The sequence below is a fragment of the Cariama cristata genome, unplaced genomic scaffold, assembly GCF_000690535.1.
Source record: "Cariama cristata isolate BGI_N322 unplaced genomic scaffold, ASM69053v1 scaffold1842, whole genome shotgun sequence".
Taxonomy (NCBI): Eukaryota; Metazoa; Chordata; class Aves; order Cariamiformes; family Cariamidae; genus Cariama; species Cariama cristata.
Genome location: NW_009603022.1, coordinates 31,423 through 56,714, shown reverse-complemented (window position 1 = coordinate 56,714; position 25,292 = coordinate 31,423). Strand labels below are relative to the sequence as shown.

The 25,292-nt window shown below is 41.8% G+C and overlaps 1 protein-coding gene across 3 annotated transcripts in view; it reads left to right on the top strand.

Annotated features, from left to right (window-relative positions):
• Positions 1-25,292, top strand: part of MICU1 (mitochondrial calcium uptake 1) — a 97,913-nt gene that overhangs the window by 42,614 nt on the left and 30,007 nt on the right. For 2 of the 3 annotated variants that reach the window (XM_009694987.1, XM_009694985.1), the window contains 3 exons: positions 3,648-3,762; positions 14,381-14,463; positions 19,529-19,726. In XM_009694987.1, the coding sequence (XP_009693289.1) occupies positions 3,648-3,762; positions 14,381-14,463; positions 19,529-19,726 (396 nt within the window). Of the gene's footprint in view, positions 1-2,697; positions 2,704-3,647; positions 3,763-14,380; positions 14,464-19,528; positions 19,727-25,292 lie in introns of all 3 variants that reach the window. The other variant, XM_009694986.1, reaches the window with a different exon arrangement.

The window sequence follows — 25,292 nt, the reverse complement described above, 5'->3', positions numbered from 1 at the left end:
TTTTCAGATTTGCATAATTAAGTATTAACATGTTTCACTCTTCACTCAGCCCTGGGAAAACAATTTTTAAATCCAAAATAAAGGTAGTATTTGGCAAGGAATGGAAGGAATCGGTGGGTTTTTCCCTGCCTTCCCCTCCCCCCAAATCCTTTGTTACCTGAAAGCTGTACCGTGTACTTGGCTCGAGGAAGGCCCCAGCAGTAGGTCAGTTTTGGGGTAGAATATGTGAAGTTTGTGATCTATCTTTGGGTGCTTTGCTTGCTTGCAGCCAGCCTGTACCACAAGTCTGGGGAGTTGCCTGCATATGGCATGCAACGTGGTTTCCTATGGCACACGGGTTTGGGGGAGGTCGGTCGCTGTTACGGATGTGTTCAACCCATGTTCTGGTGCTCTTTGTTGGGCTTGGAGCCCAAGTTGGAAAGGGCAAACCAAGCTTTTGTATGTTGAAATGCAATTACATTGTGGGTTTTTTCCTGTTGTCAATGTCTGGTATCGTAAAATAATCTGCCTGAATGCCTGTAAAAAGTCTTATTCCACTGAGACTGGATTGGCAACTTTTCACTGAACTTCCACAGCCATGCTTGTGCGGAAAGCAATGGTATATTTGGATTTCTTTTCCTTTTTACATGCTAATTTGGATGTTTGCTCATTTGTCTGCTTGTTTAATAGGACTCTACTGCTTGATTAAAAAATACGTCATAATTGTAAACTGTTTCTTGTGGCTTGCTCACTTGTGAATGCTCAGTTTTGAATGTTTTTGGATGTACTGAATGATCTTAACCAATTACTCTGGTTTTGGGAATGGATTTAACGTAGGAAAAAAAATTCTTAAAGACATTTGACTGTTTTAACTGAGCACTTTGAGAATTAGCTTGTGTTCTGATACAAAAGGGTGTGAAATGTGAAAGTTGTCCTGAAGTTGTGTCAATAACTAATTTGTGAAGACGCCTCTAAAGGGCATGGAGGCTTGGAAAGGGATTTTACGCTACATTTGCTGATCCCGTGCATTACCTTTGTGGCTAGAAGGGATGGTAGAGTATGCTGGAAGGAAAGTGGGATGTGGAAAAGAAGTTTGAGGTCTATAGACAGTCGCTTTAGGTGTTAGTGAGGACTGACTTTGCGTTTCTCCACCTTGAACTCTGAGGGATCGCTACAGGTTGTGCTTTGTAAAGTAAGTAGAATGATTTTTTTAATTTTTTTTTTCCCCTGGGGGTTATAATATAATTCTGTAGAATATAATGTTTAATGGTGGAAAACAACCCCTGAGAAGGATGCTTTCAGCCTTTCCCATAGTGGAGTGAGCTTCCCATGTACTTTGTGGAAAGCAATCGAACAAGCAGCTTCAGTGAGCCAGAAGAAAATAAATGGGAGAGTTGTGAATTTTTTCTTTTTTTTTAAAAAAAAAAACCTCTGTCCTCATAGTGGTGAGAGTCTGAAAATCTTATTGATCAGGTCAGTTGTTATTTTCTCGTATTAAGATCAATGGGAGAAATTCCCTTTCCCATTAGCTGCAGGCAGGCTGAGCACTGTACTCAGAGCATATGTTCCCCTTGTTTAAAATAAATAAATAAAAATTTTTACTTTGTTTGCTCAAAGCAAGATGCAAATGAGTAAATGCTTCTTCCTCCCATCTGTCTACACCTTTGTATTTCAGAGAGCAAGTAACTTAATATCTTTTTTTTTTTATTGTTAGTCTATGGATGTGGTTTTCAGCTTATGAGGAATATTTTGAGCTGTTTAATGCCAGCTATGAATTTTAAGTGCAGAAAAGAAACCCATAAAATTTAATAAACCTCTGGAACTTGGTCATGGGATCCTTCGAGCAGGTGAAGTAGGATGCTAATAGCTAGGTTATGATAAATGCTGCTAAAGACAGGCAATCAGAAGAAGAGGCAATAAATCACATGAGCAGGTGAGATGCTGCTGGCAACACCACCGGCAGGAATCACGGAAAACTGCTTTTTCCACAAATCCTCCCTTCAGTTTGAAGGAAAACCAGACATTGTTTATTTGTCCTTAACACAAGCATCAGTGTAATTTTGCTTCGGATCCCTCTCGATGGGAAGGGAAGCAGAAATGTTTTTTTGAGTAAATTATACTTCAACCTGACATCCCGTAAGCATAAACAGCAGTTACCTTGCGTGAAATGAATGCCATTAGCATGTTGTCTGCTGTTAGTGATTCGCCTCTTATTAAATTCCTGATGCTCTGCAGATGGTAAAGGCAGAGCTACTGAGAAGAGTTTTGTTTGATCAATAGAGCTGAACTTTTTTCCCTGGAAACTGTGTTTTTGGTGTTCTATATGATTATTTTTGTCTCTTTTCTTGTGGTTTCTGAGCCAGATACGAGTTAAATTTTCATCTAAATTATTAGCTGAGCTCATCCCCACTCTGCAGCCACATACAATGGTGAGTTCTCTCTCTCAAAACCAAACCAAAACCCAAACTTGAGGTGGTTGAGAGACATCAGCTGCAGACAGTGGGTCTGACCCGGAGAGGCTACGTGCTAACTCTTGCTGGGATGTCGTCTTAGGCTTCTTAGTGGTGCCCAGTCAAAACAATGACCTGGTTGCTTCAGAACTTTCTTGCTCTTCGCAAGTCTAACCGTTCAACTTGATGTTATGTTTTGCCTGCTTATTTTATTGTCGGTTAACCAGTTTTCTTTCCTTTATCTTGTATATGATGGGATCTCCGCTAGACAGAGGTAACGGTGGGGGACAGTTGTGTAACTGGACCCTCGTGTGGTGGTGTTTGTCAGTGGTTTTTCCTAAAACCGTTCCTAAATTCAGCCTTGCTTTCACCATGCTTCTGTGCTTGCATGACCTGGTTTCTGTGGAATAACCTCATCCATGCCTACTGTCCGTTATATTAATTCCATTTTCCTGTGTGTGTGTGCCTTCTCCTGCTGTGGTCTTAAAATGGGTCACCAGTGTGGATTTCCTAACAGTTTTATGGATCCTTTTCAGTCTTTGAAGGTTCTGCAGATCAAAGGGACTGAGATTTTTAGCTTAGTAAGGGATATGAGCTGATAAAACGCATGTGGTATTTTCTATTAAAACAGGATGTTGAAAAATAACTGGAGCAAGGAGAGAGATGGAGATTGGTATCGGTCCCGGTCCTCCTAGTGAGCTTGCTAAACACACTCCTAAATCGTGTGCTTCTGACAACTAGATGGTTTTGATAACTTTGATCATACTTTATATTAATGTGGAATAGTTCTTTCTTGGCTACAGCTACAACAGAGTATAACTAAAACGCGGTTAGTGAAATAAAATAATGTCCTTTTTGAATCGTATATTTAAAAAAAAAAATCTGATTTTCATAACACTAATCTTTCAAAGATTCAGACAATTTAAAGCAAAATGGACATAGTTTTATTTATTTGTATTTCAGATAGGCTAAACAGACTAATTAATATTGTGCAATTCCTTGTCCCTCATTTGAGATGAGGAATCACTGATCTTTGCAGAGCATTTCTGACAGATTTGAAGGCTGGAAAAGGTCCGCTGAATATGAATGGAGATAGTAGGGGTGTGTGTACGTGGAATGGCTTGTTGGTGGTAAGGATACAAATAAAGCCTTCTGTTTCTCTGTTTAATCGATTGCTTTATTTTCTCTTTTTCTGGTGTGGGTCGGATGAATAAATAGAAATTATCCCAGGAGCGAGAGAAGTTTGCCGATGAGGACAGCATATTTTATGCACTTGGAGAATGTGGACTCATTTCTTTTTCCGACTACATCTTCCTCACGACGGTCCTTTCCAGTAAGTACAGTGGTTTGGTTTTTTTCTCTGCAGTTACAGCTTTTTTTAAAAAAAGTTTTGAAGGTTTGCAAACAATGAGTTTGCTTTTGTTGTCTACATACATTTCCCTAAAAGGAATTCTTGATCGGTTGAAACTTAAGCTGAGCAGATAATTGCTATTGCTTCGTCTGGTTTAGACTTAGCTTCGAGTGGTTCAGAAAGCTAAACAGATCAATGACTTCTGAAAATTTATTTCTCACTTTAAAACATGGCATACTTTTTTTTTAATGAGTCATTTGACCTGCTGTTCAAAACTGTAAATGTCCTTGAGTTGTGTTCGTATGGTACTCTTGTGTTTGGATGAATATTGCTTTCCAGCTCTTCACTGGTTACGGGACTGTTCAAACTTTCTTCTCCAGCTGTATTTTCACTTGGGTAAGCTCAGACTTTTGTGTGATGTAATCCAACAAGAGAAGTTAAGCTGTTTACATGTCAACAAGTATCATTAGATATTTCTGTCTTTTCACCCTGCTCCACTTGACTTGTATTTGTGATATTGGTGATCTACTAATCTGTTCCAGTGAAGTCTTTTGCACTTGAAGTGCTGGCACTTGAAAGTTTGCTTTGTTGGCAAGCAACAGTGAAACTGAAGCCTTTGGTAGTGTCAAATGGCATTTCTAGACTTTCTTCATGGGGAAAGCAAGCTCAAAACCTCATTTGCAGAACTTCTCTAGCTGCTTGGAAGGTGCTGCATCACAAACAGGAAAGTCAACAGAAATTCCAGTTATTTTTCAACCCCTTTTAAAAATATGGGGTAATGGGGAATATGCCACTGTCCAAATGAACCTGAGACATTTTATTTTCAAATTTAAAAAAAAAATAAGAGGGAAAACTTGACAATCTAATCTTCTAATCTGTTTCATGTTGACTTGATTACAGGAATTAATCTGGACGTTTCCCAGTTTACTGTAGACACCCATTGCTACCTGCCCTGTGCTGTTCAGGGGATCAGCTGGGTAATTCACTGATGTTTTGTGAAAGCAACAGGTGCTTTATTTTTTTTTTTTTTTCCCCATTGGGAGTTCCCCAACGGTAATTTCTCCCATTGATCAAATATTCTTGCATGCTGTAACATGGACAAATGAGAGAGGAAGCTCTTCATTTACTGAGAATCTGTTACAGGGGAGAAGCAATGTTCAATGTCTTTGTTGTCAAATGGACGTGGTGGGGAGAGACTTGTACGTGGCCTTCATGTTGTGAAAACGGACACTGAGAGATAAAGCTAGTTCAAGCCAGGGAGTTTGTTTTAAGACTTTATTCTGCCTTTTTGTTTGACTGAGTCTCAGAGCTGACTCTTAAGACTTTTGCCGTTCCTTTCTTATGTTAGTCTAGCCTGTGCCAAAATTATCTAAGGTATTTTCACTTGTGTAGTGAAGGCTTTTCATCTGAGTCTCCACAGATGACAACGAACTCTTAAACCTATAGTATCGCACTACTGAATGTGGTGTAGAAAATGCTCATGCCCTTGGCTTTATGGCTGTGCCGGTGCCGAACAACTGCCTAATCAAGTACACAGGACGCAAAATTAATTTCTTGTGCTTCCACAGGCAGCAATAAGAGAAATTGTTCTTGCTTTGGTTTAATTTCTTCGTTGTGAGAATAAAAGAAAAGGGACCACCTTCTGTTAGAGTAACAGCCAGCCTTGTTTGGGAGGGCTATGTGGCAGGGACGAGTGTGGTATTTTTTCTTTTTTCCTCTTGTTCTTGGGTGTTTAAACATGTTTGCAATTACTGGAGAATCAGATTAACAAGAGGAGATGGAATTGGGTGGTGTGTACTTTGAGGAATGATGTGAAGGGTGGGCAAGGCAGGAACTTTCAAAAAGGGAAAATAAAAAAAGAGAGAAGAAAAAAGTGTTTGAGGACTTTTAGGCTGACTTTTAGGTGTTTTGGGAGTTTGCTGAATGGTTACTGAAGATGAAGGAATGTCTGTGGAGCTACTGTCAAACAGTGATTACCCAGAGGAAGAGTTTTGGTTTCATTTTTAAAGCATTTGCTTTTATGAAAATAAAACTCCCAAACAAACCTTGCCCTGTGGCTAGATAGAAAAATCACCGTTATGCCACGCTGGTTTACTCTGGTACGAGTAAACATTACCTTACCAGGTCTCCAGTAGTTTCTGATTTATTTTTTTTTTTCCCCTTGGGAAATAAATAAAATAGAATGAGGAAAGTACATCTTAAAGCTGACAGTTCAATGTTAGTTTTCTCACTGTGTTTAAATAACACAAACATTAAGAAAGTATTTTAAGTGCAAGCTGTAGATTATTCAAATAGGTAAAAGCCACTGAATCTTGAGCAAGGAAGGTAGCGTATTGAGCACTAAAGCAGGGTAATCAGAAGGGAGAATGTGAGTTCAGGTCTGGGAGTGGGAGGCAGGAGGGAGAGGTGCTCCTCTGCTGTGCTCAGAAGTGATGGAGAGAGATCAATCGTGGTCTGGTCTGGCTTATTGAACTCAAAGCTAATCAATGGTAACCTCTGAAAACAAGACACCTTAAGGACTTTGTGTTATTGAGCTCTTCGGAGGAGTCATGCCCAGCAAGTCTGCCGAGATGGCTCTTGCCCATCTCCCTGGCTCTACCAAAAGCACTGCTGGGCTTTGAGAGAGCTTCCCCAAACTTTTAATTTGTCTTTGTAGCTTCAGCTGAAGCTCACTTCAGTTGTATTCTCTGAAATGCAGACTGCGTGGCAGCTGCCAGGGAGGGAGAGGAGGAGAGAGGGCTGGAGGCTTCATCCGTATGTTACTCGCAGAGAGCTGTTTGCATATTGCACAGAAAATGGAGTCTGTCACCATATTTTATTTACGAGTGATTTCTTGCTTTACCACTGTCTGTTCTCATCGGTTGCCGTGTTTCTGTGAAAATATATTTTTAAAACAACTAATAAAATAGCATTTAGCTGCTTCAGAAAGTCAGCCTTCTGTTAAAGGCAATGAGAGGTGAGTGGCCGTGAGGATACCCCACGGTTTCCATTGCTTCAGCCACTCCTTGTGTTTTGGGGCGGAGGTAGAAAGACGAGCAAAATATGGAATAAGCAAAATGCTGATGGGATTTCCCCTGGATCCTTCAAATGTCATAGGAATGCAAAGACATCACTTCCCTGACCAAAGAGGCATTTGCTTTTGAACTTGCAGGACAGGTAGGGGAAGGAGAGAAAGAGCTTTTCCATCATCAGCGACTGCAATTTCAGAGCAAACATGGTCCGTTGTCCAGGCGTGCTAATGCTTACTTGATTATCAGGTACTGAAGGGACCTCGGCATTAGAAGAATAAATTGGTGTTGTTTCCATAATTGGACTGTCGCTATGTCTGGATTTACTACTCTTGGAAGGAGTGTTAAATAGCATTGTCTCAAGCCAAGGTAATTACTCTCTTGTCAGGACTCTCAAAGCAGACCTCTGCAGCTCCTTCTTCCATCTCCTGTGGGTTCTTTCTAGAGCGCAGCATCTTGCCATCCTTTATGGCAAAAGGCCTCTTGCCTAGGATAGATTGGCCTTCCCCCCGCAGCCCCTCCTGTGTAGGAAATAAATCCCAAACCATCCAGCTCTGGAAATTACTTTCTGGCTGGATGTTGAGCGCTCTGCGGGTCCATGCGATGGAGGTGGCATGACATGCTCTCCCACACTGCTTGCACGCAGGCGATGTGATCTCCAGGGTCTGTTTGTGTTGTGTCAACCAGCAATACATATTCAAAACTGCCATGAGTGTCTTCAGCCTCCTTCCCTGCCACGAGTGAGATCTGTTATCTTACCAGTGGTGTTTTAATCCTGCAAAACAGCACTAAGTGCCATAGGGCTTGTTCCTGCAAAAAAAGGAGGCATAAGGTTGCTTTGAGTTTATAGGAATATTTTTGTTTGTGGTCCTATTGATGTTAATTTTACCTTTAAACTTTCAGGACCCTCTGTTTTAGCTACATGGGTCCATCTCATCCACGCTATATGTTGCGGGGATGTCTTCAATACCTTTCTGCCAGCCCACTTGCTGCTGTGTGGGATTTCCAAGAGGTATCTGAGCAGCACAGATGTCTTCCAAGGGATATCCCAACTTCCAAACATAAGCCTGCTTGCTTCATGTCGGACCGAGGGCTCTCTGGCTCAGCATCCCACTTCTGCCATGGGCTGGTAGCCGTGCTGAAGGCCAAAAGGACAGAAACGGGACAGATTTCTCATAATTGGCCATTTGGGATCTTCTGAAGCAGAGCTTGACCTCTCCAGTTTGAAAACCAACATTAGGGCTTGGGATGCTCTACCAGCCTCTCCGCCTGCCAGTCTTTGCTTGGTCATTCTCTGTTCATCTCTTCATCCCTTACCTTTGCATGATGTGATGGGCTGATGGATCTCCACCAACCTCCTGTATCACAGAGGACAGTAAATTTGCAGTGGGGAAGGACCACTCTGCATGCAGCACTTGTTAGCCTGATTGAGAAGTTCCAGAAACTTACTCATGATTATTTCTGTAGAATTAGGAAATGGAGTAATTTTGTGTCGCTCATAGCAATATGCCAGAACCTGCAGATGTTTGGCGTGTCCTCTTTCTCCAGGGATTCCCTGGAGAACGCAGCTTCTAATGGCCTCTTCAGGAGCTGCCACTTCAACATCTTGTTTTCAGGTCCTTATTTCAGAGAGGCGTTTAAGAGGGAGTCTTGATTTCCAGCATTGCTCTGTGAGTCACGTGGTAACTGATGAGAAGCTGTTGAAAGGTAAGCCTTGTACTCCAGCTGAAGTGCTGTCACATTCTCTCAAATCTCAAACTGAGGTGTACGTTTGTCATTGATGTTAAAACCAAAATACAAAATTCGGTGTTAGAATTACTGAGTCTCTTTGGTTCACAAGCTTACAAGCAAAATAGAAAAGTGAAACAGCAGTAATTTTTCTTTATTTTTCTATTGATTAAATAGAAGTAAGATTAAAAATGGCATTATCTCGGACGTCACTCCTAGAAAAAGCGTACTGCATGCTTGGTGTGAATTTCTGTGTCTGGAGGCAGCACACTGTCATGGGACAGCTTTCCAAAGAGTGGCTCAGAGCATCCGTTCATGCGCCATGTCCTTTAGCTATTCCTTACGCATGTGTCTGATCCATGAATTTCTGCACAAGATGACAGTTTATTTGGGATTTTGCCTGTCAGCTGTACTAGTTAACTCGTCCTTTGCTTTCTGTTGGGCACCTCTCGCTGTCTCTGGTGGCAATGTGGGCATGTGCAGCTCAGTAACCTTGGAGCTCGGTACTCAAGTCGGGCATGTGAACCTCCAGCGTGGATTCAGAGAGGAGCTAACAAAAGCTTCATTTTTCTGTACTCAAGTCGGGCATGTGAACCTCCAGAGAGGAGATTCAGAGAGGAGCTAACAAAAGCTTAATTTTTCTTGGTCTAGGTTGTTAAGGGCTTTTCTTACTATTAGTGGTGGTGGTATTTTTATTTTGCATGATGTTAGGTTCCTTACTAGCCACTTCCTGCCCCTTTCCCCGCATGTGGAACTGCACTGGTGAGCCAGGGGTGATGGTCCAGCCAACACGATCTGGCTTGTGCTGTTGGGAAGTAACACCTACTACAAACATGTGCCAGTATTAGAAATAGGGTGTACTTCTACCAAGTATGAAAGAGCTCTTTTCCAATCGTGAAAGCAGCATTGCATTTTAGATTTTAACTGGAATTTGAAAACCAAATGAAAACTTGAGTTTCTGGGTGTTAGACTGCTTGAAAGCTGAAGTCTGTATTTTAGTGGAGTTTGTATACTTAGGTTTTAAAATGATGCATTTGTATTATTTCAGAGGCAATTCTGATTATTTCTTGTGATAAGAAATAACGCATGGTGATTTAAAGGTATTTTACCTTTAGAATTGATGATACTGTGGCTCAGTTTCCGTGCTGTGGTCTCAGTTGTTTTAGCTGCCTGTTATTTACATTTCAGGGTTGATTAACATTAAAAAAAGAAGTTGGTGGGATTTGGATTCACTTTCTGAAATAGTGCGATAATTTGAAAGGAAGATATATGCAACATTAGGACAGTTCAATGTTGTGACCTTAAAAAAAGAAAAGAAAAATATGGTGGTAGCTGCAGGGCTTGAACAGTCATCTCTCTGGATGAAAACCTGTCTCTGTTTAGGAGGACTGTGTTAATTTTGGATTGGTTATGAAGATATATTTTTTCAGTTTGAGTACTATGTACATTTATTTTTCTTAATTTGGAGATAGATGGGGAAAGAAGTTATCACAGGATATTTAACTCCTAATAATTAATTTTTCTCAAAATAACTCCCCAGCTGAGTTCTTGATCTTTCTTCCCACACTGGAGTTGCTTGGGGAGTTACTAGGCTTTGGGATGGAGATGGGAGTCTTGAGCTGCTTTGTGTTTAAATTCCCACCAAAAGATGAGCTATTCCAGGGTTTTCAAAGGAGTAGCTAGAAGTCTTACTTCCTCTAAGTAACATGACCAAAAAAATCCCTTACTTTGTCAAAGAAATTCTCAACTACATCTGAAGGAAGCAATGTTTATTCTCCAAAAGTGTTAAAAATAGTTTTTTCTAAACTGCGGTACCTTCACTTGAGGTGGATGCTCTACAGTAGACACCTAATTTTTGTGTGCGACCAGGTACTGCAGGAGTTGCAGTAGGAGTCAGAGGGAAAGACTTGTTGAGAGGTTTCTCTTCAGGTGTGGAATATTGAGTTTGGGGGAAAGAGAAGATCAAATGAGTGCAAAAATGGTAAAATGTGGCCTTTCTTATCAGTGAGAGTTTATTGTCTTTCAGAATGCATTGCTTCTGGTGAGAGTAAATGGCAATAAAGAGCAATTGAGTGCTGCAAATTGGTCCACTGAGTAATTAAAAATAGCTTAAAATTATATAATTGGCTTAAAAATGCCTAATCAGCCCATCTAATCCCTTAGAGGTTCCCTTGGGCCTTATACTGATGGACTGAGTGGGTTTTTTGGATATGGTCAAGTGTTGCTGCTCGTCATCTCTTTGTCTGGTGGAGGTTTGCTCATCTTCGTAACGTTACCATGTGTGGCTTTTGCTTTTCTTATTGCCTTTCTGTTCCCAAATATTTGATTTGAACAAACAAGGCAAGAAAAAATGTTAATTGCCCTTTGCACTAACTCCCAGGTTAGTTGAAGAAGCAACTTGCTGTGTAGAGCTGGTGGAGCGATGGATCTACAGAATGATTTCAATCTCATCTGACAGATACAGTTAATATCTTTCAAAGCTAGGAACAGGTAACTCATGAATTGGTATTGAATTGGTATCGGTGTAGGCTCCACTACCATGTTTTCATTGTGTTAATGATTTGGAGGAATCATTAAGAAGTTGTTGTATCCTCTTGAACACCGAAAGACTAGAAATAAAGCTAGAAAAGAAACTGCAGTTGCCCTGACCAGCTCCTGACTCGTTGCCCAAGGGAAATTAGTGGCAATGAAAAAATCTTGATTCTTAATAATGTCAAAAAGGATGGCAAGGAGATAGCTTGCAAAAATCAGAGAGCTGGAAATGCAGCAGAGCACTTGGGGAAAATCCAGAAATTCTTTTCTCTTGTAAAGACAGGCATTGCATTGTATTAAAAGCAAACGGTCCTTTACATGGTTTTGATAACCGCTGCAGGAGGAATATTGCCTTCGTTTTGAGGCATCTTAATTAAGGAGACAGTGGGGAAATTTAGAGAAGCTGCAGTTGGGAATGGTAAAATTGGGGAGCAGGATAAAAGGAGAGGCGGGGGGAGGCTAAGTTTAGTTAGGCAAACTGGTAGCTGCTGCTTTTATGGTCTGCAGGTTTCTGAAAGATGTAAGCACAAGAGGAAGAAGAGAAATGGAGGTTGTGCAGGCTGATGTAATCACGAGTAACGGGGCAGCGTGGGCAAGGGGGGTTAGCTGCCGTTGGGATGACTCTTCCCCAATAAATCTTGGTCAGAAGCATCACACCCAAGGGGAGAGGCAGAAATCATCTCGCTCGGGATCAATAAATTCAGACTGCCCGAAGATCAGGGACATCCATCTTAATGAACACTTCTTCCTGAGCAGGAGTGGGATGAGCTAATTGTCTTCAGTGCCCTCTGGTTTCCCTGGCTCAGATTCACATTTGTTGGATTTAAGCGTCGTTACAAGCAATTGGAGTTAGATACGCAGATCAGAGGAAGAAACGGGCTGTGTTGCTTATTAGCGAAAGGAATGAAGTAATTAAATTTGCCAATTTAAAGCCACTTTCCTTCCCTGTCCTTAGAAAATACTGACCCTGCAGATTTTTGATGCTTAACTATGTTTTAATTTCACAAGTTATGTTCTCCTATGGGGCTTTGATAAACTGCTCTTGAAAATGTGTATTTAGAGAAGGGAAAGGAAGGAAATGGCCTTTGTGAGGGGTAAGGTAAGTACCTCGCTTTCTCTCTTCACCCTGTCTCTGCGCAAATGGGACATGGTATTATATGTCCCCTTAAAGAAGGGGTGGAGGTGGGGGGGGCGAACAACAAGGAACAATTTTTAACATTGGAGTAACAAATTTTGCAATCTCAGAATATACATAATTGTACCCTGGCAGAGAAAAAGGGGGGAAGAAATATGAGATGTGTAAATTGCCCTTGTTCTAGCATCTTGTAACTAGATGAGAGTTTTGTATATTCCTCCGTTTCCTCATAGAGGAGATAACTCCATGCAGTGCTAGATTTCAGGGCTGATAAGAAGAAATTGTGTCCAGGCTTTCATGCGATACGTGCAATTAAAGTGAATAAAATTGTATATGCTATTTAAATGTTAAGATGCTAGTTAGAAGGTCCTTAATATTGTTGCTTTTCAAGGAAAATGGGGAATTAATCACTGGAAACTATGGATGGATACAGAGGAAGCTTTTTGTATAAATCCCTGTAATAAGATTCCATCATTGGAGAGATGATAAAGTTGGTGTTGGGGACAGCCCATCCCCCTGATTACAGCTCAGCTAATGCTGAACTAACGAGGGATGGCGAGCAAAGGTCTCCTCATCCCAGGAGGGAGGACAGAGAAGCTGGGTGGAGGAATGGCTTCTGCTGGAAGGTTGCGTATGGAAGGGAAGATAACCCACCCTGTGCTGCTGGCAATTGCCCTGGTTATAGGAGACATCGCGTATGCACGCGGTGTTTGGAATTTAAAGCCCAAATAATTGGCTTTGAGGAAATTGGAAATCCAGAGATGATAACAGCAGGACTGTATGTGCTGTATATATCAAGTGGCTAGTGACAGGCTGTTCCTGCCCTCGAGTTTAATGTTGTTACACATCTGTTTAAGGCACAAAGTGATTGGAAAAAGTGATCTCATTAGCATGTTTTCTGAATCTTTTAGTGATAAAGTGCTACAGTTTATTATAGCAAGGGGAAAACACAATGTAAAAGTCTCCTGGCCTTAAATTGAAGCTGTAACTAATGTACAAAATCCAGTTCTGTTAATTCCATATTAATTTCTTTTTGTCTGAGTGATTCCTCTTTGCGATCCTCCTCCCACCCCTATCTGGGAGATGCCTTAACACAGAATGCTGGTTGCAGAAACTCACTACTTTTTGAGTATCTGCAAGAAATATTAACAGTTGATTGCAACAAATGAGGTTAAAGGGGGACGAGCCTCACCACTGATCCACATCCTGCTGCCGGATTTGGGTGGGGAAGAGCCATCTTGAGAACAGAAAAAGGGGCTAAGTTTTAATTGATCACTTAAGATGACAATCTAAGCAATAGTTACAGCCTAGAGGATTCCCTAGAAATCCCAGCAAACACCAACATTCCTGTAGGTGGTATATATTTGAAAGTAGCAGAGCAAGATAAATTCTCATATATTAACTTAATTTGGAAAAAACATTGTGGCACTATGTTGTAGCTTGAAATGGTGATGTGTTACGGAGCCCAAAATGGAAATGTACTGAAATTCTTTGGGATGCAGGGGAAGGAGCGCGGTTTTGCTGTGATGGGCGACTGTGAGGCAATGCTTTTGCAGAGTTCTGGCTAAATAAACCATGACAACATAGACGAAATGCGATGAAAAATAAGGTACCACACCATCTCGGGTGTGTCTCAGCTGGTAAACTCCAGCTTGTGTGTTACCTCGGTGTCATAACTGGACTGAGACAGAGTTGGTAATGATTTGTTTAAATTTGTACAGTGAGACGAGAGCTGAATCCAGAAGAGAATCACTCAAAGTTCAGGTCTGCTGCTCGCCCACTGCCTGCTTCAGAAAGCATGGCGAGTGCTCTGCAGCGCTGAAGGAATGTCCTCTGGCCAAATTGGTATTATACTGTATGGAGCAGGCTGGAGCTCTCGCTACAGCGTCAGTTTCTGTTGGTTGTCATTAGAAATGTCAGATGGTGTCTTACTTTGATGCTTTTTCCACTTGTAAATGGAATAAGCGTTGTTGAGGAAACATCTCCTCTTCCCAACCTCCTTGCCGAGACCTTTGGTAAAAGGATCACTGTGAAGCTCGTAGCTAGAGGTTCCCAAGAGCTGCATTTTCATATTAAAATTACAAGATTTATGGAAAATGGTTTTTGGATAAAGTCATTCTGAACTTGTGCCTTTTTTAATTGAACTTTTGTATCTTCATTAACTGGTCTTTGTTTTTTATTATGTTTTTTTATGTAGCTCCCCAGAGGAATTTTGAAATCGCCTTTAAGATGTTTGATCTGAATGGTGATGGCGAAGTGGACATGGAAGAGTTTGAGCAGGCAAGTTGAATGACAAGTTGACTTCTTAATGTTATGGCATCTTAGTCATAAGTGCAGCACTCCTTTACGATGTTACTGTGGTTAGTGCTGGTTTATGTCTTTTCCTTCTATGCTTTGCTGTTTTGCCTCAGTACCTACTGCTTTTTTTAACCAGATATTTCCAGACAATTTTTCATTCAACCAGGACAACTGTAAGTATAAGCTCTGATTTCCTGTGACTTTGTCACCGAGGTATCTTTACAACATGTCACCTCCAAAGTCAATAAAGAAATTTTTTCCCTCTACTGATGTCATAGAATTTTGATCCTACTTTCTTCCACAGCTTTTAGTGCATTCCGTAATTTTGTTTGTCTTCAGAGAACAGCCAGGGTGAGTCTGCCTCAAAGAAGAATTTAGCCACGTATTTCAATGTAATCTAAAAACATGTTTGTTGAGAGAGTATTTTTATTAGTTTCTTTCCTCTACTTGTTACAAGGTTTTGTCAACAGGGAGTTTAATGTAGGCTTTTTAATGAGCTTAGCCTGCATGTCTTATACTGGTGAGAGCCTCCTGTAAGCTATGGTTTGTGGTTGTGTGAGGAGTGGGAATAGATTGAAGATTTGAGCTGTCAGTGGGGAAAGGATCTGACATCCCCGGGCAGAGGTGTATGCTTTTCTTGCCAATGTAGAAAACAGACTTAAGGCTTTGGAAAAGTCATAAACATCCTGAAGTTGCTGTATACTAGCAAAGCTCCATGTGTGTGCTACTCATGAAAGCAAAAATAAATGCGTTTGCAAACAAGGGAACTGGCTGGTTGGATGGGGAGTCACCATCTCTGTTAGCAAAGAACAAGGTAGAGGAGATACACCACTCATCTACCTAATATTCATGTGGCCCTTGGCACTTCTGTGACCCCCGTATCCCTCAGGGCTGTACATTTAATGGGCAAGTGGAAGCTACTGCTTCTGGGCAAAGGAAACAAGACTCTTGAGTTGAAAAAAATAATCTGCCCTTGCAGGTTCTTTTATGCTGGAGGACATCCGTATTTGGAGAAGGTGAGAAGCTGTATACTGATATCTGAGAACAAAGCAGCCCTGAATAATCTAGTTACAAATTCTTACTCATCAGTTGACTGAATGACTAGTTCACAAGAGTCTCTAAGAGGTCATACTTGGGGCATTTGCTATAAATGGGAAGAACTAGTGGCAAAGCAAGTCTGTTAAATTAATTCCTCCCCTTCTAATCTTTTGCTGTCATCTTCCTTAAATTATTACTTGTGGATATGTTATCATTATTATGAGCTTCCTCCAGAGCTGTGTAATATATCTGGTTAACTGTATATTTTGTAAATGCAAACTTTGGACTATGAGGAGAGTGGAGTATGTTTATTATCAGTATGACATCCCTTCGTGTGACAGCTTGTAATGTAAACCCAGGAGTTAGTTCATTTTCCTTCTAGTACAGATTTGAATACACAGCTATGTCCAGTTTATTGTCCTGTTTAGCATTACCTCCCTACAAACTACTGATTTAGCTATGAAAAATTCATAGCTTAAAAAAATTTGGGGGTAAAAATCCTATTTTCACAAGTAAAAAATACTGTTCTTCCTTCTGTTTGCATAGTGCATGAATATAGCACTTCACTGCAGCTATATGATATTATTTAACGATTCAAAAGGTGTTTTACAGTAGTTACTAATGTTCTAAAGTGAAATCAATTATGGAGATAAATGAATTTAAGAAAACTGGAGAACAGTTAACCGCCTACTAAAAATGCAGTGATGCCAAGGTACTAACCTAGGTGTCATGTTTGACTTTTTTATTAGCCGTGTAAAGTATGAAAGAATATGTCTTGAGGATGAATGTTTCGGAAGCGCTATGAAGATGAAGGTACAAAATTGAATTAAATTATCTCAAATCATCTGGTAGGCAAAGGGAAGTTATGTGTATTAAATCATACAAAAATCCTTAGGAAAGGGAACATATTTTTGTTAAGCTTGGTACGTGCGTCACTGCCTCTATATAAAGGAATAAAGTTCCTGGTTAGCATCAGAATATTTTGGTGAAGACTGATCTTCCAGAGCTTTAGAGTCAGAGGATGAAGGAGCTGTTTTGGAAAGTGAGAAGAAGCTGACAGTATCTTCACAGATATCATTATAACTGACTTGCTGCAGTTCCCAAACAGAATTAAAGCAAACACATAGCTTCGTCAGAAGGCATGTATATTATGTTATACACACAGATAATATAACACACGGAGTAATTTATATGACAAATACTCTTTTTCACTCCTTACAGAAATGCCTCAGTGAGAGCATGATGGATGGCAGGGTTTGCAGATCTGTCCCGTAAATACGTTACCTGGCAGGGAATCCAACTAGCCCTTCCAGGGGATTATGCTGCTAGAGGTGGCATCAGTTCAAAAGAGCAGCATCGTTTTGGGGAGAATGGGAAGAAAAAGAAGGGCAAGAAAAGAGTCCTCACAGAAGCACTGTACCATCCTTGCTGGCTGTGAGCAAGTGGGAATGAATTTCGTACTCCTTTTTCACACGTCGTCTTTGGAGACGGCCAACAGCAGGTCTCTCTTCTCATTAATGAAGAACTTTAAGAGTATTCATCAAGAGAGAAAATTACGTGCAGTAATCTAGCTAATATGTGAGTAAGTTGGAGGCTTTAACTGCCTAATAAGAAAATACTGAATTTCTTCAGGAGTCACTGAAGAGCCTTAGATTATTTTTTTTCCAGTTGATGCATATGGTTAGTGCACAGTGCTGAATAGTTTGGTGCCTGCATCAGTATCGTCTTCAACTTTTGATCCTTCAGCATGTAAATTGTTAGTTTACTCTCTATTTTTAATTAAAAAGTTGGATGAAAAGTAGTAAACTCGCAGGCAGTGTTACTTGTGATTTCTCTTCAAACCATTAACTCTTTTTATTGATTTTTTTTTTTCTCTTTTTTTCCCTTGTCTGGTGCAAAAGATGAAACAGATCGCAAACACTTAGGCTGAAATACGTACAAAAGACAGTGAAGCATCTCTGTGCTTCACATCCTTGTATGATTGATGAGCCTTGAGGGAGGACAGCACTGGTTGGGCTGGAGAACAACTTGCAGTGGTTGCCTGCCTTTCTTGATATTAGAAGGATTACCCAAAAGAGGGACCAGGCACATAATTTTGGCTCCAGTGCCCACAGATTTTCAAACTGTCCGACGCTTGTTATAGATGAGAGAGAACAAGAGGGGTGTAGGATGCCATATAAATAACACCCAGGAAAAGATGCTCTGTCGAACAGTCTGCAGTGTGGGAAACACTTGCTTCTGCAAAAACAGGGGCAATTTTCCAAGCTGGTCATAAACTGCATTGCTTCAGACAGTTTATAAATATTTGTCTCCAAAATGTGCATGCAGAGCTTGCAGTTAAAGTAGAGCATAAAGCAAAAAGAGGAGTTGCTATTTACAGTGCAAAAATCCTTCTTCACATCACAGTGCATATTTAGAAAAAAACAAAACCTTTTTTTCTGTACTTTTTTCCTCTGACTCAACTTGATTTTCTTTGTAGTGGAAGAATAGCCAGTAGTCTGTGGTTTGGAGGCAGCATTTCAAGCGAGGTGAGCCCAGCAGCGATACGTGGTGTTCTCATCCAGAGCATCCCCTTTGGGGTTGTTCCAGTGCTTGCTGTCTTGTTAGGAAAAAAACGAACACACTGTATACCACAATAATGAGGTTCTAGTATCCTCCTGACAACTGGAGCTCTTGGCAGCTGTTTTTCTTCCTCCCTTCCAACTTTTGTCGGCAGGAGGAAGAGGCTGAAGGCAAAGCAGCGGTGTTCGCTGGAGCTTTGGGAAGCCTGTGCGGTCAAAGCCACGTCGGGTGGCTTTTTTTCCCCGCTCTCCTTTCTGTCACTTGTTGTCCTTAATATGAATCCTTCTACTGTCTTGTTGGAAGATATCAGTTATTATACAGAGAATAAGCCTGGCTTCTTGTATCCTAGCAATAATCAGACAGATGGGCAGGTGCTGGGAAGGTGTAGTGGGATATTTGGGGATGGAGAGAGGAGGCAAGTGTGTATTTGACTTGGCTGCCCCCTTAAATTAGCAGAGGACCCTTAAAATAACAAACTCTTGGATTTCCAAGACTCCCAGGTTGTCACATCCTTCAAATTCAACCTTTTGCCGTATTGTAGGGAGTAGGGAAGTTGTCCTGCTCGTCCTTGCCCTGTGCCGCAGCATCCACTGAAGCGTTGCCTTTGAGAAGGTACAGGGTGATGCTGAGAGCTCAGGGGGGGAGGAGGAGGAGGAGGAGACTGGTTGCCTTCGTGTTTTGTTAAAAACATTGAGATACTGCTGTTATAATGTATTCTTTCACATTTGGCTGTCTTCGTGCAAATATCCTGGTCTGCTGGTAACTCAGATCCTTCTGCGTTACTTATTCTGCTGGCGCTGGGGTTGTCTTTGGGTTGATGCAGCCTACAGGACTTTTGGAGAGCCCTTTGCTCTGGGTGGGTCAGCCCTAGCCTGCAGCTCAGCTCACCGCAGAGCCCCGGGGACGGAGGAGCTTCCAGCGTGGCACAGAGTGGCAGGCAGCAAGGAGAGGGTGCCCTTGGGTAGAAAACTCCTGGTTTTGTGCACAAGGGGAAAGGAAATGCCGTGTGAGGTAACTGGGGTTGGTATGAGCTAACAAGGATGTGCGGTTAAGTAGGAGTGGAAGCTCCAAAACGTGTGCAGGCTTTTTTCTTCCCCATGGTTGCCTTGGTTTTCTCTCCTCTTGCGACTTTGCTAGGAACAAGCTGCTCTCTGCTGACCAGATGTAGGATCAGCGCTAGAAGGGTTATCTGCAATCTGGGTGAATTGTTTCTTAAAACTCATTTTAAACATTTCATACTCTTCTTTCTTTAAAGAGGACTGAAACAACCAAAGCCTGAGTTCAGCCAAATTTTTGCATTGTCATGTCTTTTAACAGTTATTTCAGGAAAAAAAAAAAGAAAGACGAGAGGATGAGATGGCTGAACTTGGAGTACTTCATACCAATACTTGAATAGTATAAGTCCTAGTGGTGTTTTGGATGCTAACATTCTCCCTTTTAATTTTAGGTCCAGAGCATTATTCGTTCCCAAACCAGCATGGGCATGCGCCACAGAGACCGGTCTACAACGGGGAACACCCTGAAAACTGGCTTCAGCTCTGCACTGACAACATACTTCTTTGGGGCAGATCTGAAGGGGAAGCTGACCATCTCCCACTTCCTCGACTTCCAGCGCAAACTGCAGCACGATATTCTGAAGCTTGAGGTTTGGGTTATTTTTACGTATTGGGGTGGGCAGTGCAGCATGGACCGTGCTCCATTATGTGGTTTCTGGAGGAAGAGCAAGAGTGTGAGAAGGGTTCAGAGGGGATTACTACAGCTGTGGCTCATAGCACTCGCAGATCAAACCTGTTGTGAAATTTCAGATGAGCATTTTGGTGCCTGTGGCACTCCCTAGGAATATCTCCAGCTTTTGTTGGTAGCTGCTCTTGTGGAAGTGCAGCAGCAGCAGGCAGCACATCCCAGGTGCCTGTCCCTCCACATAGTGCTTGCCTTCCTGTTGCCTTGGCACTGCTGATGGAGATGATTGAGATGCTTTAGAAAAAAAACCAAGAGAGGTTGTTGGTACCTTACTCAGGTTTGTCTCGGTCCTAATGAGTGAGCTGTGTGCTGAAGGACCAGGGTTTATAACATTCCCAAAACCCTTCATCTCTGCTTTTGTCCCTACCTTCTTGTTTCCTTCACTGTTCTGAATATTTCTGCTATGTAAGTATTCAAGCCTTGTTTGAATCCTGCTAAATAGGTGGTCTCTGTTATGTGACCTCCTTTATTCACTCCTGCATTAATATGCTTTGTAAGAAATACTGTCCATCTCTTCTGAGGTTTTACCTTTCAATTGAATTGCAGGTCTCCTTTTTTAATTTGTATTACCGTGAGTTAACAGCAGCTCCCAATCTCCTACTCCTAGTCACATAGCCTGAATTTAAACATCAAGCTTCAAAATTTGGTTCTTTTGAACAAAGCGAGTACAAGAACAGCAACAGGGGGGCTCCTTGGTCTGTGTCCCAGCTCCCAGGTGGAACTGACTCAGTTAGAAATGCTGCCCTTCTCTACAGCAGGCTCAGAGGTTTGATCTGACTTTTTATTTGCATCAGAAATAAGGATTTGTGCACAAGAGGACCCACCCCTCCCCCCCAACCATAACATGTTAACAGTATTTGGAGCTCACTACTGCTTCAGTGTGATGTATAAATGTCTGCGTGCTCAGGTCGTGTGATCCAGCTAACGAACAGCATTTTATTAAGTTCCTATTAATTCAGTTGTTGTGAGCTTAACCTGGATTTATTCCCTTTTTTTATTTGGAGTTTTATGAATCTAAGTAAGAAAGTGACCTAAGGACTCATTTTTTTTATGAAGGTAATTGTCCAGTTCACTGACTTCATTTAACTGGTCATTAACTTGGGTGGTGTGGCTCTGCATTTGCAAGGGGAATAGGCTGAAGGCAATGTTCTTTGTGAACTGGAAAGTGTTGATTCCTCAGAGCCTCTACAAATTGAAATGAATGAAATACTTTTTAAGGATAAAAACCAGAAGCTGTAATTCGAACACAAAAGGAAGAGAAATAGAGGTTGTTCTGTCTATTCTGTTCACTTGCTGTCCTGCTTTGGTTTCCCACTGCCACGTTTTCTCCGTGACGGGCAACAAGGAGGCACTGAAGTATTTCGGGCGCTGTGCTTCGAGTCCTGTGCTCCCTCCGCAGGTCCCCACTTATCTCATTAAGAAGCAGTTGGTTTTTTTCAGTTTCATGGTACTTGTTCGTCATATTTTCCTCCTGCAACAGTTTTAGTATTAATTTAGTTTTTAGTGATTTCAGTCAATTGTGTGTCTTCCTGGTGAATGTTAGTTATTCATTGGGGACAGTACAAGATATTTATGTCTTGGTAAGTTAATGAATATCATAAATGCATTGTTACTGAATTCCTGACAGCACCCTTGAGCACAATACCATGCTATGTTTAGCATTTTGATACTCATTTTAACTGAAAAATTGACCTATGCAAAGGTAATGGTTCTGTTTTGCCAAACTTAATTTTTTACTGAGTTCATAATACTAAAGCACCTGATTTTTTTTTTTTTCTGTTCATAGTTCTCATAGATTTAGGCAATACAGGCCTATTTCTGTCCTCACCGTTATGCAATGTGGCTTCTCTCCTCTTCTGCTTTTATCTCTTTTGACATGATCTCCCACCTTCTTTCCTTGCTTCACGTTTGATGTGTTTGTTCACGGTGAAGCGGCTTTTCACAAAAGTGTCTAGTGGGTTTGCATTGCTCCTTTTCCAGGGAGTGCTCTAATGAACTCAGCCACTTGAAAAACATGGTAGTTCAGAGAAGAGACATCCCTCAAGTATTTACCTTGACTCGTGCAAATCTGAGGAACAAGAGAAGTGGCGCTAGGAAATACTGTACTACAGAGCATCAGGTGACTCGTGTAGCTGAATTTTAATGGTTTCTCTTGTTTTGTGTGTCTGGGTAACGAACCTGTGAGCCCAGTGGTCCTTCATCAGCTTCATGCTCAACTGCCCACACAGATCATGTCTGGATCCTTCTCTTAGTGTGGCTAGTCTTACCGGTGGAGAAGAGGGAGCAGAAGAGAGCTGGTGGCAGATCTGCCAGGGCTCAGCGGAGCTTTTGTCCCCTCATCTACTGATCCTTTGCTGGCTTAGCAAAATTAGTATGTAGCCTGAAGCTGGGATGTTAATTTGAAAACCAGTTTTTGTTCATGTTAGGTGTCTGAACTCCAGGAAGGGCTTTGAGGAAATGTACCGACAGCAGGTCTGAAGAATATCTCCTGGGGCTGGTGCAGCCCTCAAGTGACAAGGTGCCTCTGTTCTCAAACTGAAACACTTGACTTCTTTCTTCCAGAAGAAATCTACTTTAAGAAAGGCGTTTCTTAAAGCTTTTTTCCTTTTGGCTCAGGAGCCAGGCGTATCTGCAGTTAATACGCCTGAGAGTTGGTTTCTTCTGCGGACTGTGAAGGTGGAACAATAGTTTCTGACTGCCTGAACCCACCTTCCTCTTACTGATCTTGGTTCATTTTTTTGTTCTTACAGAAATATTCGTGCGTGTTTCTTATTAAGGTTGAGCAGAAACTTTCTCAGAACAATTAGATGAGGCAAAGCCCTGAACATGTCAATGTTCCTTATGGATGAAGTGCTGACAGCATGTTTAAGTAACCGTGGCCTGGTGTTTTCTTCCCTTCTGCTTATTTTTTGATGAAAGTACATTTTCCATCATTTTATGGAAACTCAGCAATCAACTCAGTTGCAGGAAGGGAAGGATGAGAAAAGTAACCATGGCCAGAGGGAGAGGAGAAGCTTCTAAAGGTTTTGTTATTTTGTGGTTTGGCTACTTTGAGGAAGCCGTGGCCACCTCCTTGTGTTGCAAGGTGGCCTGGCTTAGCTAAGGCTGAGCTACTGGCTTAGCTAAGCCCAACCCACTTGGTGGGGCAGGCTCCCAGCAAAATCCTTGGCATTTTCTTACCATGTTCATGCTGCCTTGCATTAGTCCCTATGGAAAGACTTCCTTTCTTCCTGTCGCTTAGTGTGACAAACGGTGACAAGTTAGTCTGGACAGGCTCTGCAGCTATAACGTGCCCTGGTAGGACAGGCGGTATTTGGCTTAAACAGTGCTGCTTTTTTTTTTTTGAGTGAAAGTATTCTGCGAGTTAGGAAGATGGATAGGACTTGACATCGTTTATGCTGTTTCTACTTGTTAGTGTTTGTCCTAGATATTCCTGTGTCCTTGGTGGACCAAGAGCAGCCCAGCCAGCCCGTGGGTCTCTTCCAGCCTAAATTTTTCTTGGATTCTGTAAGTGCATGTAGAAAAGATGTGTTAGCCCTTTGTTCTCCACATTTGTGTCAGCCCTGAAAGGCAATCCAAAACCTGCTAATAGCAGTGATTTAATTTCCATATTTAGTCTTTTATTTCCCCAGGTCTCCTTCTGCCAGCAGTGGAATATATGCCTATGGCATAAGACCTTAGTAAAAAAAATTTTTTTCCCCAATTGCCTGCAGTGAGATTTCTATAGCACATTGTTTCCCTGACAGTTACTCATGGAGGGCATTTGTTCTCAGCTGAATCGGTGAAGCAGGTACTAATCCAGCCCTACGTCTTGTAGGTGAGGGGCTGTCTTGCTGGCGGGAGATGCCACAGCTGGAGAGGCGAGGTTGTGCTTGCAGGGCTTTGAGCAACCCCACATCTCGGTCTGATGTGATCTGGGATCTACAGTTCGAGGTGGTGGGATGCAGCTTCCCGTGAAGGAGCTTGCCAGATAGGTTGAAGAGTCAGACCCTCGTGCAGATGTGTATCCTTATGCTTAAACGGTGGGATCTTTGCAGATCATTGTTTATCCAAGGATCAAGGATGCCCCGATAGCAGTTCCTCCCAAGCAAAAGGTCTTCCAAGTGCTGGAGCAAAGAGAAGTAACATGGGATTCTGTGAGAATATAGCAAAGGTACCACACATGATTGCTGCCATCTGGAAAATCATTTGTTTTATGTGCCCGTTCTGTGACAGGTGATGTGAGAGTAACTTCTTTACCCTGGAAACTCCTGTTTTCATGGCCAATGCCGACACGATTGCTGCTTGGTTTTGTTTTTGTGAAGAAGGGGTGACGAATGCTCTTCCATTTGCACATACCCCATTAGAAAGTCCTAAATCTTTTTGGATCTCAACCCTGTCTTAATGAATATTCTGGTTTCAGAAGACATTTCTAATGTTTCGCAGTCTGGTTTTGGGATAATAACTTGTCACACAAAATCACACAGAATCGATTTGGTTGGAAGAGACCTCTGGGATCATAGAGTCCAACCTTTGCCCTAACACCACTATGTCAGCTAGACCACGGCACTGAGTGCCACGTCCAGGCTTTTCTTGGTGACTCCACCAAAGTCCTTAAGTGCCTTTCTGTTCTGAGTCCCAGTGCTGGGGTAGTTGGTATGTGAGTAATCCTGTACCGAGTACTAAAAACTATGGTGGTGTTAGCAGCTTACTCAAGATTTTTTTGGGTTCTGCCTTGTTTTTATATGGGCTTGCAGACTGATACAGATTTTCAGTGATTTGTTAACGTAGGCAGCAAAGCTTGCAGTAATGAGTCGTGTATCTTTGTATCTGCTGTTAGTGACTCAGGTGAAAGAAAAGAGTAACTTAAATTGTTTTGACTGGCCTGAAGAATGAAACCTGGCAGTGTCAAATTGGCTAAGCCTTGTAAGGAAAGGTCTAAAACTTGGACTTCTGGGAGGTCAGTTTGCTATCGAATTTATGAGACCCTTTTATTTTATGTCACCCTTATGGCAGTCTCGGTCATGGTTAGCTGTATTGTCTCACAAAGTTGTCCTTTACCTGGTGATCCCCTCACCATCAGCTTCACTGCTGGCCTGGACACTGTGGGAACAATGATGGGGGATGTAACATTTTCCCTTTTTTTTCTTATGAATTCCTGTTTCTCTGCGTCCTGTAATCGATTTTTGTATGCTTACATAGTTTTGTGAGTTCTGTATCTATTTCTGTATCTTTATCCTCAGTCTCTCCATCTCCTCTTTTAGTCCCCTGCTTGCTTTCTCTTCCTTCACATGAAAAGCCAAAACAGCACTTGTAAAGTTATCTCTTTAATGGGGCAATTAATGGCAGATACAAAAATTGCTTGTGTTTTTTGTTAGTGATTTCCTGATCTGGTTGCAGCGCATACCCGAGGTGTCTATCACCGTGGCATCTCTGATGTGCAAACATATGAAGGAATGGTTTGAATCACCTGGGATGCGCCAGTGAGGCTG